The 15,092-nt window shown below is 40.3% G+C and overlaps 1 protein-coding gene across 2 annotated transcripts in view; it reads right to left on the bottom strand.

Annotated features, from left to right (window-relative positions):
• Positions 1–15,092, bottom strand: part of EFCAB2 (EF-hand calcium binding domain 2) — a 73,044-nt gene that overhangs the window by 23,611 nt on the left and 34,341 nt on the right. For both annotated transcript variants that reach the window (XM_036277556.1, XM_036277555.1), the window contains exon 2: positions 10,244–10,328. In XM_036277556.1, the coding sequence (XP_036133449.1) occupies positions 10,244–10,328 (85 nt within the window). The remainder of the gene's footprint in view (positions 1–10,243; positions 10,329–15,092) is intronic.

Below are 15,092 nucleotides of genomic sequence, written 5' to 3'. Positions count from 1 at the left end.
TTGATTATTTCTTATAATAATTGAATTCACGTGCCTAGCTCCAGAAAAGATCTGTTGGCATTTTAACTGTGGTTCTGTGAAATTTATAAGTTAATTTAGGATTTCTTGACATCTTTATTATTTCAAGTATTCCTATCCAACACGTGGTATGTCTTTCCATTTGTTCAAGTCTACTATATCTTTCAGGTTTTCCTAAGAGAGCATTTTTTTTTATTTATGTCTATAAATTTTAGAGGTTTTTGTTGCTTTTGTAGATGGGTCTTATCTTCCATTAGATCATATAACTGGTCATTGTTTGTATAGTTGAAAGGCCTTGATTTCTGAGTATTAATTTATTTTCTACTACTTTATTAAACTTTCTCTTTGTGGTAGTTTTCCATTAACTCTCTTGGGTTTTCAAGACATTTCATGACTTTATATCTGCAAACAGAAGTAGTTCTCCTTACTTATTCTATCTTTTCTACCTGCTACCATTTCATGTCTAGTACTTATACCTGTTATTACTTGCCTAAGTGTTGGCTAAAGCCTCTAGTTAATACTAAATAATAATGGCAAATCTAGGTATTCTTATCTTGTTCCTGACTTTAATGGAAATGCTGATTGTGCTTCCTCATTAAGTAAGAAACTGAATTTCAAGCTGAGATATATATAATTCATGTTAAGAAAGTATTTCCTCAAAATCTACTTTATTAAATGTGATGGCTAATTTTACATGTCAACTTGACTGGGCCAAGGGATGCCCAGAGAGCTGATAAAACATTACTTCTGGGTGTGCCTATGAGGGTGCCTCCAGAAGAGACTGGCATTTGAATCAGTAGACCAAGTAAAGAAGACCACCCTCACCATGTACATGGGCATCATCCAATCTTTTGAGGGCCTGAATAGAAAGAAAGAAAAAAGAAAGGCTGAAGATAAATCTGCTCTCTCTGCTTGAACTGAGATATCCATCTTCCCCTGCCCTTGGACATCGGCTGGTTTTCAGGCCTTCAACCTCTTACTGAATTATACCACCAGCAAATCGTGGGACTTCTTGGCCTCCCTAGTCACGTGAGACAATTCCTATAATAAATCTGTTTACCTCTTTATCATATTATATATGAATATGCCACATTTTGTTTGTCCACTCATCAGATGATAAACATTTGAGTTGTTTCCACATTTTTGGCTATTATAAATGCTGCTGCTGCTATGAACATTCATATACAAGTTTTTGTGTGGACATATGTTTTCATTTATCTTGGTTATATATCAGGCATGAAACTGCTGGGTCATATGGTTTAACTTTTTTAGTAACTACAAAACTGTTTTTCAAAAGTGGCTGCACCATATTACATTCCCGCCAACAAAGTATGTGTTCTAATTTCTCCATGTCTTCACCAACATTTGTTATTTTACAGTTAAAATCATAGCTTTCCTAGTGGATGTGAAGTGGTATTTCATTGCAGTTTTGGTCTGCATTTCCCAAACAACTAATGATGTTTGGCATATTTTCATGTGCATATTGGCCCTTAAATATGTTCTTCGGAGAAATGTCTATTCAAATCCTTTGCTCACTTTTTTTTTTAATATCAGAGAGAGGAAGGGAGAGAGAAACATGGATCAGCCGCTTCCTGCATGCACTCTGACCGGGGATTGAACCCACAACCTGGGCATGTGCCCTGACTGGGAATCAAACCGGTCACCTTTTGATGTACTTACAGGACAACACTCCAACCAACTGAGCCACACCAGTCAGGACCTTTGCACACTTTTTAATTGGGTTATTTGTATTTTTATTATTGCTATAAGAGTTCTTTATATATTCTGGATGCTGGACCCTTATCAGATATATGATTTGCTAGTATTTTCTCCCATTCTGTGTCTGTCTTTTTATTTTCTTTATGGTATCCATTGAAGCACAAAAGTCTTTTATTTTGATCAAGTTCAACTTATTTCTTTTTCCCTTTGGTCACTTGTGTTTAGGGGTCATGTCTAAGAAACCACTGCTTAATCTTGGTCACAAAGATTCACACCTATGTTTTCTTCTATGAGTTTTATAGCTTTAGCTCCTACATTTATATTTTCTGTATTTTGGGTAAATTTTTGCATGGTATGCAATAGGGGTCCAACCTCATTCATTTGCATGTGGCTATCCAGTTTTCTCAGCACCATTCATTATTTTTTATTTTTAATATGTTTTTATTGTTTTTTTTTAGAGAAAAAGGAAAGGAGGAAGGGAGAAAGAGATGGAAGCATCAGTGTGAAAGAGAAACATCAATTGGCTGCCTCCTGCACGCCCTCCACTGGGGACCAAGCCCACAACCCAGGCCTGTGCCCTGACTGGGAATCAAACCAGGACTTCTCAGTCCATGGGATGACTCTCACTGAATGACCCCTAACCCACCTTTACACAATCATTCCTAATAACTCCACACACCTAATTACTCTCTGCTAATTATTCTTTACACTGTTATGTAAACAGAAGACAATGCTGTACACATTACAGAACCCAAATGTTAAATTCATTTTGTCTTTAGTATGTTTATATCTTAGGAGAGACAAGAAATATAAGCTTTTAGTTAAAAACATAATTATTCTTAGAGTTGGGTGAGCAGCCCAGCCAGTGTGGCTCAGTGACTGAGCGTCAACCCATGCACCAAGGGGTCGCCGGTTCTATTCCCAGTCAGGGCACATGCCCAGCTTGTGGACCAAATCCTTAGTAGGAGGCATGCAGGAGGTGACCAATCGATGTTCTCTCTCATCGATGTGTCTATCTCTCTCTCCCTCTCCCTTCCTCTCTCTCTAAAATAAATCAAGAAAAAAAATTAAAGTTAGGTGAGCAAAGGAAAGATGGCCTAAAATAAGATCTCAGTGGAAGGTTGGAAATTGTTTTTTAAATGCATCAGTAGTTTTCAGGGAAAAAAAAGGAATTCAAAACATGAAACAGAAAAAGGCTATGGGTTGCCACGCCTTTAAATTAACCAAAAGCTTACTTGAATTACAGCACTTACAGCTGGCTTCTGGCCTGGTTTCATTGCTGCATTCTACAGGGTACCTCTGAACACTTGTTTCTGAGTCCTTCAAAGAAAGAAAGACTGAATTCCCATGCTCGCTGGGACCCTGCTGATGAAACCAAATCTACTCCCTTTCACGGCCACTTGAATAGCACCCATCCAGGCCTGTCTTTCTCACCTCCCCCAGGGAAAGAACAGGTTTAGCTATCTTGCCTTACTACCTCTGCAGATGAAATGGATAGAGTTGCTGCCACTCCCTTTATCTAGAATATAGAGAACACTGGATTCCACTGCTACAACGGACGATGTGAATATGGACTTGCTGTGTGTGCAAGGTAGAACCCTAGCTACCATCCCCTACTACCCTTTCTCACTAGCCCCCCACCCAAGTAAATCTGGAGCAATTTCAAACAACTCCTGGGCTTTGTTATGTGACTACAAATGTATCTGAAATTCATAGCTTCTGATTTGTGGAGCAAGTTGTATAAAGGGGACATTCTTCATTTGACAGGAGTAACAACACAATGATGGCTCTTCTTCTATACCCCATCAGCCCCCTCTGAATAGGCCACCCTATCAAACAACTTCAGCCCAGGGTATCACTCACCAAGATGTCTAGGGGCCCAAACCTTTCCTGGGGTTCCTGTGGGGAAAATCCAATAATGCCCCTCTGAGAGAATAATGGTCAGCACTATAACAAACTCTTAAGTCCTGTGGCTTAATACAACTGTCGGCATAAGAAATGTCCAAACCTGTAAGAAATGTTATGATTTTATTTGAGTCAAACTAATAACAACTGTTGGGAAGGAAAACCTCAATGGACTGAGAAAATGCTCTGGAAAAATATCAGTTTTACCACTTATTTTCCACATTAGAATCAAAAGGGGAAGAACTAAGGAAGTTACATGAAAGCCATTGGTGATAGATTAGGGAGGTGGGAGAAAGCAAAGGGGGTGGGAGATCTCTCTGGTGTGGCTCAATGGATTGAGAGTCCTCCCATGGACTGAGAAGTCCGGTTCGATTCCCACTCAGGGCATATGCCTGGGTTGCGGGCTCAGTCCCCAGTGGGGAGTGTGCAGGAGGCAGCCGATCAATGTTTCTCTCCCACATCAATGTTTCTATCTCTCCTTTCCTCTCTTTCTAAAAAAAATCAATAAAGACATGTTAAAAAAAAAAAAAGTAAAAGGGCCCTGGCCGGTTTGGCTCAGAGGTTAGAGCATAAGCCTGCGGACCAATGAGTCAAGGGTTCAATTCAGGTCAAGGGCATGTACCTAGGTTGTGGTGTCTCCGGCCTGGTTGGGTTTTGCGGGAGGCAACCAGTCGATGTGGCTCTATCACATCAATGTTTCTCTCTGTCTCTCTCTGTCTCTCTCTCTCTCTCCCTTCCTCCCACTCTATCTGATAAGTGTGGGGGGCTGGGGGGCGGGAAACAACAAATACAAATTTCTTTTACCTAAAGGGTATACAATAGCTAACAACAATCAACGTAATAATAACAATGAGAGGATTTGTAGTTTCTGCTCTTGTGCAATGATTATGTCCTTAAAGACAACACACAGGCTCAGTTAAGGTAAAGACTGACCTCTGTCAAGGAAGATGCAGGCCTAGGACATGACTATCCACCAAAACTTGCTTTTAGTTAAGAAGTTTTCATTTCATACCATCCTATGTAGTTACTTTCGGTCTCTGCATTTGTTTTTTTGTTGTTGTTGTTGTTGATTATTTATTTTTTTGTACGTGCCCCTAGCGGGAACCGAACCCGAGATTCTCTGGTCCACAGGCCGATGCTCTAACCGCTGAGCCAAACCAGCCAGGGCTCGGTCTCTTCATTTGTAAGGTCACCATACAGGCCTCCCCTAAAGTATGTGGCCCCTTTTCGTCCACACTACAGTCATGAAGGTGACACAGAAGGAATAATTACTCCTTATATCATATTTCCAAATATATCCTTATAATACACTTGCATTAACTGAGAAAACTGAAAAGATTATTTGGTCCCATGCCACCTCAAAGAGCATGACCAACAGAAAAATGAGAGGGAGCCAGATTTCCAAATATGCCTATGGCCATGTAAGCACATGGTAATACTTTTTGGTTTATATTCCCCTCTACCTTTCAAAGCTAATGAAGACACTGCCACGAACTGGTCTGTATTATGCATTTGCTTTAAGTCTTCCACATTTAATAGGGCTTACACTTTCCATGTGAATCCAATTTATTTTTAATCCTCACCCGAGGATATTTTTCTCTTTATCTTCAGATAGTGTGGAAGGGAGAGAGAGAGAAACATCAAGAAGTGAGAGGGACACATCAACTGGTTGCCTCCAGCACAACCCCGACCAGGGCCGGGGACGAATCGCAACGGAGGTACATGCCCTTGGCCAGCATCGAACCCAAGACTCACTGATTCGCAGGTCGACGCTCTACTGCTGAGCCAAACTGGCCAGGGGTTGAAGCCAATACTTTATGTACTATGTTAAGGAACAGTTTGAAGTTGCAGGAGTATGAACCTGGAAGCCACAGAGGGTACACACCCAGAGGCCCCAGGAAGTACACTGCCTGAGACCACCAATCTCAGCCTCTGGCTCTGAATTTTTCTAGCCATTCAGCAAAAATTACACTGATTGAGACAATAAAATAAATACAACAGACAGATACCTATAATCCAGAGTCAACCAAAGTTTCCATATACTGAATACGGAAAGGATCTTCTTCTTCTTTTTAATACATTTAATTGATTTTTTTAGAGAGAGAGGAAGGGAAAGATAGAAACATCAATGTGAGGGAGAAACATCAATCGGCTGCCTCCTGCACGCCCCCTACTGGGGATGGAGCCCACAACCTGGGCATGTGCCCTGACCAGGAATCAAACCAAGACCTCTCAGTCCATGGAATGATGCTCAATCCTTGAGCCACACTGGCCAGGCAGAAAGGATCTTCTTTGTCACAATGGCCAATTAAGAGCCCTCAACAGGGTAGCATGAATCTAAGTGTTATTCTGTCACAACCCCATTCTCTTATTCAAATCCAATCTATAAATCCTGGGACATAGTTTACTGGGATTCCCAGGGTCCCACACCCTTAGTGATGCGCCCAATACACTAAAACTTGGGACATTTATGCACAGACACAAAAATTGAACTAAAAAGCTACCTCCATTCCAGACTCCTGAATGCTACTGAGAAGTCATAAAAATAAACTTCACTGTGGGTTTGATTCCATCCCATGGGAACAGTAACATACTATGAAAATATTCAACCATTAGGGTTTAAAAAAAAAAAAAAAAAAAAGGAAGGGTGGTGGTAAGAAAATAGTATATACACATTTCCTTGTATATGCACAGAATGTTTCTGGAGTGATCCTTGGGAATTTGTACTTTAGTTGCTAATATTTTGGAGGGGCTCTGGATGGCTGGTAAAGAAAAAGGGGGAGGAATTAGAAGGACTTATCTCTAGTCTTCTCTTTTCATTTTAACCATGTGAATAGAATAAACTATCTATTCAAAAATAAGTTTTTTAAATTAATTTTTAGAGAGAGGAAGGGACAAGGAGAGGGAGTGGGGAGGGAGAGAGAAACATCAATTGGTTGCCTCCCATACACATCCTACGGGGATCAAACCCACAACCTGGGTATGTGCCCTGACCGAGAATCAAACCAGTGACCTTTCAGTGCATGGGGCAACACTCAACCAACTGAGCCACAATGGCCAGGGCTCACCTTATGCACTTTTCAAACCTCATTAATATTCTTTCACTTGATACTCTTAATATTCCTATAACTTAAGTGATATAGGTATTATTATTTCCATTAAAAAAAAAATGACATGAAAAGAGAGTAGTACATTAAAAAATCAATGATAGAGCCATAAACGGACTCTACTGACTTCTAGTGTACATTTATTTGTTAGAGCAAAAGATTAAAAAAAACAGCCTGGCCGGTTCGGTTCGGCCCAGTGGTTAGGGTGTCGGCTGGCGAACCAATGAGTTGTGGGTTCGATTCCAGTCAAGGGCATATACCTCAGTTTCAGTTTATCCTAGGCCATGGTCAGGGTCATGTGTGAGGCAACCAGTTGATGTGTCCCTCTCACGTCAATGTTTCTCTCTCTCCCTCCCTCCCTCCCTCCCACTCTATCTGAAGAGAAATGGGAAAATATCCTCAGGTGAGGATTAAACAAACAAAAAAACACACACAAAGTACAAAAACTAACTATTTTGCCCTGGCCGGTTTGGCTCAGCAGTTAAAGTGTCGGCCTGCGGACTGAAGAGACCCAGGTTCGGTTCCCGGTAAGGGCACATACCTCGGTTGCAGTTTGTCCCCGGCCCTGGTTGTGTGAGTAACAACCACTCGATGTGTCTCTCTCACATCGATGTTTCTCTCTCTCTCCCTCCTGCTCTTCTGAAGATAAATGCAAAGAAATGTCCTCAGGTGAGGATAAAAAAAAAGAAAGAAAGAAACTGCATAACCAGTGTGTATAAAGTAATTTTCCAAACTGAATCAAACATTAAACTTTTAAATAGTTTTTATGGTCTTTTTTTTTTCTTTTTTTTTTTCAAAAGAGAGGTAGGAAGGGAAAGAGAAAAACAATTGATGTGAGAGAAACATATTGATCGAATGCCTCCTTTACTCTCCCCAACCAGAGATCAAACCTGCAACGTAGGTATGTGCCCTGACTGGGAATTGAACCCGAAACCTTCCAGGGTACAGGACACCACTCTAACCAACTGAGCCATACTGGCCAGGGCTTAAATAGTTTTTGTTTTGTTTTTTATCCTCACCTGAGGACATTTTTGCATTCATCTTCAGATAGAATAGGAGGGAGAGAAGAAGAAAGAGAAAGACACATGGATTGGTTGCCACCCACACGACCCCAACCAGGGCTGGGACAAACTGCAACCAAGGTACGCGCCCTTAGCAGGAACCAAACACAGGTCTCTCTGGTCCATGTGCTGACGCTCTAACCGCTGAGCCAAACCGGCCAGGGCTTAAATAGTTTTTAAAAAGTTAAATTTTATGTTATGTATATTAATGATAAAAATACACATATACACACATACTCTTTATCTGCGTGGGCAGTCTCTGGAAAAATCAGAGAAACCTATAATAAATCTTGCCTTTAGAAAAGGGAACTAGATAGCAAGGAATTAGAAGTGAAGAAATTTACCTACCACTATATATTCTTTGTACCTTTTGAAATTTATCCCACATTAATATATTATCTATTCAAAACCTAATTTTCAATCAATCTTATTGACTGAAATCTGAACACAGAGCAAGAAAATATATGTAAATCAAAATATATTATGTCCTATGCTTTGTATGAGGCAAAATAAAATTGCCCCTAAATAATTTTTTAAATATGCCTCAACTTTCAAAAACTATTTAACAAGAAAAATGAACTGTTTCAAAACTTAAAATATCTAAACAGAACACAGAAATAAGTAAAAAGGTCTTATGAGAGTTTTGTTATGTACAATATAACATTGTTAATCCAGATTAAATAAAGAAAAAAATAAGTGGAATAAATTAAATAATAATACCTAATGTTGTTCTAAGTTTCAAATCCCAAGCAAATTTGTCACAAGCTAATAATGTTCTGAGAGCTTTAAAAATGTCCATTGAGCCTTGGCCGGTTTGGCTCAGCGGTTAGAGCGTCAGCCTGCGGTACAGAGAGACCCGGGTTCGGTTCCCGCTAAAAATGTCCATTGACAACAGTGGTTCTCAAATTTTGGGGTCTCAGATCCCCTTTACACTCTTAAAAATTATTAAGATCCTCAAAGAGTTTGTTAATATGAGTTATATTTATCTATAAGTACAATATTAGAAATCAAACTTCAAATTTTAAAAATATGTATTCATTTAGAAATAATAATTTAAAAACCCATTCTATTTTTACATTAATAACATCATTTTCATGAAAATAAACTATATTTTCCAAAATAAAAACCAACTGTAATTAGAAGAATGGCACTGTTTTACGTGTCTGCAAAACTCTCTCATGTCCAGCTTAACTGAAGGCAGCTGGATTCTCCTAACTGGTTCTGCATTCAGTCTGTTGCAATATCACATATCATGTAGCTTTTTAAAACTCCAATATACACTTGTGAAAAAAACAAGGTTAAAAATAGCAAATTCTGTCTTTGACTTATTATGAAAATAATTTAGACTTCACAGATCCGTGAAGGGGTCCTTGGAGCACACAGGGGTCTCCAATACACTGTGAGAACTACTTAGTCACACCAATCCTAGGAGGCAAACTTGGAAACCGACGCACAGAGGGACTAGTTACTCCAGTCACAAAGCCAGGGCGGGAACTCAGGGTTGCCCCTGGGGGCTGGGTGGAAAGCAGCAGGGCTCCTTTATGTTTTACATTGTGACACAAAACCCTAGGCTGCCTGGCAGTCACAATACCTGACCTCCCTTCTTTCTATTATACTCATGGATCTCAACTCCACTTTTAGTCCCCTCCACCCCATGGTCTCAAACTACACTTTGTTTCCTGTCTTCCATTCTAGATCTACCAGTGTTCATGTCTTTCTCTCATCATTTTACGTTCTTTTGTTTTGCTTCTTTTTGTTATTTCACGTGGGAAGTGTATCATAGCTTCAGCATTATTAACCTTTCTGTGTAATATCCCATTCATGGTTTGATAATACATATCTATTATTTTAAAGTAAAAATCCATTCATTCATCAAATATTTACTGAAGGCTAACTTTGTGTCTAGCACTACAGCTACAGTAGAGTTTAACTGTCTCACAGAATTGACAGTCAGTAGGTTGGAATAGGCAATGTAGATATATTCTTTTCCCCAGACTATAAAGAAAAACAAATAGTATTGAGCCCTGACCAGTGTGGCTCAGTGGACTGAGTGCTGTCCCATGCACCAAGAGGTCACCGGTTCGATTCCTAGTCAAGGCACATGAGCCCAGGTTGTGGGCTCCATCCCCAGTAGGGGGTGTGTAAGAGGCAGCCTATCGATGTTTCTCTCTCACATCAATGTCTCTATCTTTCTCCCTCACCCGTCCTCTCCCTCTAAAAAATCAATAAAAACATATTTTTAAAAAAAGAAGAGACAGTATTGATCTGAAGCAATAGTTAGCAAAAAGACCTTGTAAATAGGGTACAGCAAAATAAGTACTTTAAATAGCACGATAAATCCAAGAAATGTAAAAAGAACAGAAAAGGGACCTCTTCTATCTTATGAGTTATATCAGTAATTTAGAGTTAAGAACAAAGAAAATATTTCCAAACCTCACATCCACTGTATTATTCGACTCATGGTCAAACACTTCAAAAGCCTCTTTGATTTTTCTGTGTAATTCTGCTACTACTATCTCTGCAAAGACAAAGAAAATAAAAATTATTTTACTCTATGTTTTTAATTCAACACAAAAACTTCAATAAACTGGAAATTCTCAATTAAGGAGGAACATGCAGAACTCGTTCCTAATCATCTTAAGGTGTCACTGAGCATGTTTAACGTCCTCTGGCAACCTCAAAGAATGGAACAAACTTTGTTTAGACCTTTTTACTGAGGCATAATACTCATACAATTCAGTACAAAAGGTGCACTACTCTTAAATGTATACAAGTTTTTACGTATGTATTTAATCATGGAGCCACCACTCAGATCAAGATATAGAACATTTTCAGCACAGCTTATCCTCTATCTCAAGTAGTTTGGGTTGAGTCCTAGCCTGAGAGGCCAAGAGACCCAGTGACACAGATATTGGTTGCAGTGCACAAGTGTGCCCACCTGCCTTGCTTTTTCTAGGCTTGAGGGCTGAAGTTGGGGGTGAGAAGCATACAAAAGCAACATGTGACAGACACTCTTTTAAAAAGCTTTCAGCCCTGGCCAGTTTTGCTCAGTGGTTCGAGCGTCAGCCCGTGGACCAATGAGTCGCAGGTTCAATTCTGGTCAAGGGCACATACCTCGGTTGCCGTTCATCCCTGGCCCTGGTCAGGGCCTTATGGGAAGCAACCAGTCAATGTGCCCCTCTCGCGTTGACGTTTCTCTCTCTCTCTCTCTCCCGCCCTCCCACTCTATCTGAAGATAAATAAAAAAATATCCTTGGGTGAGGATTTAAAAAAAAAAAAAGGTTCTGAGACTAAGACCTATATATGAAACAATTAAAAAGTCACTTATTTAATAAACATTTATTGAGTACCTACTATGTACTAGACCCTATTCTAGGTGGCAAGGTTATAGCAAGGAACAAAACAGGCAACAATCCCTGCCTCCATGGGATTATTTTATAGGGGGAGATACAAAACTTATACATATTTGGTAAAAATATGTAGTACAGCAAGGAAAGGACATGAAGAGTGCGGGGCGTCCATGGAGGAAAAGGGTAGTATGAGGCTTGGGGAGGCCTGCTTCAGGATAAGGTGACATCTGCGCAGACCTGAAGGAGGGGAAAGAGCCAGCCGTATAAATATCTGCAGGAAGAGTTTTTAGGCAGAGTCAACAGAATAGCAGAATGGCAAGAAATAAGGTCCGAAAGATGTGTTTAAGGGTGGCGAACAGATTCTATAAGGGCTCTGCAGACTGCATTAAGGATTTTGCCTTTTATTTTCAACAAGATGAGAAACCGTGGCAGGGTTCTAAGCAACGATGTGACATGGCCTGGCTTATATTCACTTTGGCTACTGTGTTAAGAATATACTGTAAAGGCACAAGGGTGGAATCAAAGAGACCAGCTAGGAAGCTATTACAGTTTTCTAAGTGAAAGACTGATGGTGGCTTGAACCAGGATGGTTACCAGTGAAAGTGGTGAGAAATAATAGGATTTCAGATATATATTCTAAAGGGCAGAGCCAATAAAACTTGCTGATAGGTTTGATGTAAAGTACAGAAAGAAAAGGTTGAGGTTGACTCAAAGGTATTTGAAAGAATTTTTTAAAATAACGATCATGTCTCCAGATTTGTTTTTCAAATAGTAAATACAATAGGACATGCAAAAGAGAAAGATTAAGTATGAGTTTAGATCATTATTTTAAGTATAAATATATCAGAAAATGGTGAAAATGTCAATGAACTCAAATTCCCTTTAACCCAACTTAAGTACCATTGTTTTGCTATATTTTCCTCTAATCTTACTTCATATACAACCTTTTATATATAGTATTTAATAACCACATTTATTCATTCAACAAAAACTTATTGAATAAACACTATATCAGGCCCTGTGTCAGGTGCTACATCTACATTTACAATCAGAGAGGTAAGTATCTCATTTTTAGGGGGAAAAAAATCAAAGTTCAGAGAGATTCATACTGGCCCAAGATCACAGAGTTACTAAGTGGCAAAGCTGGACTGAACCCAGATCTTTCTTACTTGAGGGATCCTGCTCTCTCTCAGCCCCTACCACACCTAACTAGTTTAAGAACTATAACTCCTGCCCGGCCGGAGTGGCTCACTGGTTGAGCACTGACTCATGCACCAATAGGTCCCCGGTTCGATTCCTGGTCAGGGCACATGCCCAGGTTGTGGGCCAAAACCCCAGTGGGGGGCATGCAGGAGGCAGCCAATCAGTGTTCTCTCTCATTGATATTTCTCTCTCTCTCCCTTCCTCTCTAAAATCAATAAAGAAAAAACATTTTTTAAAAAAACATTAACTCCTGCCCTGGCCAGTTTGGTTCAGCGGTTAGAGCGTCGGCCTGCGGTCCAGAGAGACCTGGATTCGGTTCCCGCTAAGGGCATGTACCTCGGTTGCAGTTTGTCCCTGGCCCTGGTTGGGTTGTGCGGGAGGCAGCTACTCGATGTGTCCCTTTCACATCGATGTTTCTCTCTCTCTCTCTTCCTCTCTCTCCTTCCCACTCTATCTGAACAAAAAAAACTATAACTCCTGCCCTGGCCAGTTTGCTCAGTGGTTAGAGTGTCAGCCAGAGGACTGAAGGGTCTCAGGTTCAATTCCCGGTCAAGGGTACATACCTGGGTTGCAGGTTCAAACCCCAACCCCAGTTGGGGTTGTGCAGGAGGCAACCAATCAATGTGTCCCTCTTACATTAATGTTCCTCTCTCTCTCTCTCTCTCTCTCTCTCTCTCTCTCTCACTCTCTCTCTCTCCCCCTCCCCATCTTCTACTCTATCTGGAAATTAATGGAAAAATATTCTCGGGTGAGGATTAACAACAACAAAAAGAGTACAAATTATAACAACTTAGTCATGGAAAAAAAAAAATCAACCCAAAAGGGAAATATTAGGAATAAAAATATTGGTTTGACATAGTCGGATTATCAAGATTGATGTTAGCCAATTTTCCCCAATTAGAAAAGCATAACATTCCATTATTGCTAAAACTGATACAACAGAAATAGAAAGTATGTATAGTATACTGATTATGAGCACTGACCCTGGAGCTAGACATCTGGGTTCAAACTTGGTTCTTCTACAACTAGCTGTGAGATCTTGGGCAAGTTGCTGAGTCTCTCTGTGCCCAAGTTTCCTCATCTTAAATGGTAATAATAATAGTGTCATCCTTGCCCTGGCCAGTTTGGCTCAGCAGTTAGACTAGCGTCAGCCTGTGGACAGAGAGTCCCAGGTTTGGTTCCCACTAAGGGCACATACCTCGGTTGCAGTTTGTCCCCGGCCACGGCTGAGGTTGTGTGGGTGGCAGCCACATGATGTGTCTCTCTCACATTGATGTTTCTCTCTCTCTCTCTTCCTCCCTCTCTCCCTACCACTCTATCTGAAGATAAATGAAAAATAAAAAAGCCCTCAGGTGAGGATAAAAAATAAAAATAAAAAATAATGCCATCCTTGGAAAATAGTACAGCAATTCCTCAAAAAGTTAAACATCAAATTACCATATAACCCAGAAATTCCACTTCTGGACAAACACTCAAAAGAATTAAAAGCAGGAACTTGAGCAGGTATTTGTATACCAATGCTCACAACAGTATTATTCACAGTAGCCAAAAGGTGGAAACAATCCAAATGTCCACTGATGGATGAATGGATAAACAAAATGTGGTATAGCCCTGGCCAGTTTTGCTCAGCAGTTAGAGCATCGGCCTGCAGAACAGAAGGACCCGGGTTCTGTTCCCGCTAAGGGCACGTACCTCGGTTGCAGTTTGTCCCCGGCCCTGGTTGGGGTCATGTGGGTGGCAACCAGTCGATGTGTTTCTTTCACATCGATGTTTCTCTCTCTCTTTCTCCCTCCCACTCTATCTGAAGATAAACGCAAAAATGTACTTGGGTGAGGATAAAAAAAATTTTTTTAAATGCACCCTGGCCGGTTTGGCTCAGCGATTGGAGCCCCAGCCTGCGTGCCACAGAGTCCCGGGTTCGGTTCCTGTTAGGGCACGTACCAAAAGGGAAAAAAAGAGAAAAATGCCCTGGCCAGTTTGGCTCAGCAGTTAGAGCGTAGGCCTGCGGTCCAGAGAGACCTGGGTTCGGTTCCCACTAAGGGCATGTACCTCGGTTGCAGTTTGTCCCCGGCCCTGGTTGGGTCATGTGGGAGGCAGCCACTCAATGTCCCTTTCACATCGATGTTTCTCTTTCTCTCTCTCTCTTCGTCTCTCTCCACCCCACTCTATTTGAACAAAAAAAAAAAATGGAAAAATGTCCTCGGGTGAGGATAAAAAAAAAGTTTTTTAAAAATGTGGTATATACATACAGTGGAATATTACTCAGCCTTAAAAACTAATTAAATTCTGACCCATGCTATAAAATGAATAATCCTTGAAGACATTAAGTGAAATAAGACAGACAAAGAGGACAAATACTGCATAAATCCACTTCTAGAAAGTACCTAGAATAGTCAAACTCATAGAGACAAAAAGTAGAATGGTAGTTGCCAGGAGTGGGGCTGGGGAGTTATTATCTAATAAGTACAAAGTTTCTGTTTGGAATGATGAAAAAATTCTGGAAATGGGTGGAGGTGATGGTTACACAACAATGTGAATGTACTTAATGTCACTGAACTGCACTTATTATGTATTTATTATGATAAATAAATACACTTTACCCTAATTCAAATGTATTGGTGGTTATAAAATTAATAACACTGGTTTAATAATTCTAATATTCCTTCTGAACACTATTATCCAAGGTTCCAACCAGCAAGCCAAAACCAAACTAAAGCATCACTTTCTTC

This window comes from Molossus molossus, unplaced genomic scaffold, assembly GCF_014108415.1.
Source record: "Molossus molossus isolate mMolMol1 unplaced genomic scaffold, mMolMol1.p scaffold_m16_p_23, whole genome shotgun sequence".
Classification (NCBI taxonomy): domain Eukaryota; kingdom Metazoa; phylum Chordata; class Mammalia; order Chiroptera; family Molossidae; genus Molossus; species Molossus molossus.
This window is presented reverse-complemented; position numbering and strand designations above follow the sequence as displayed.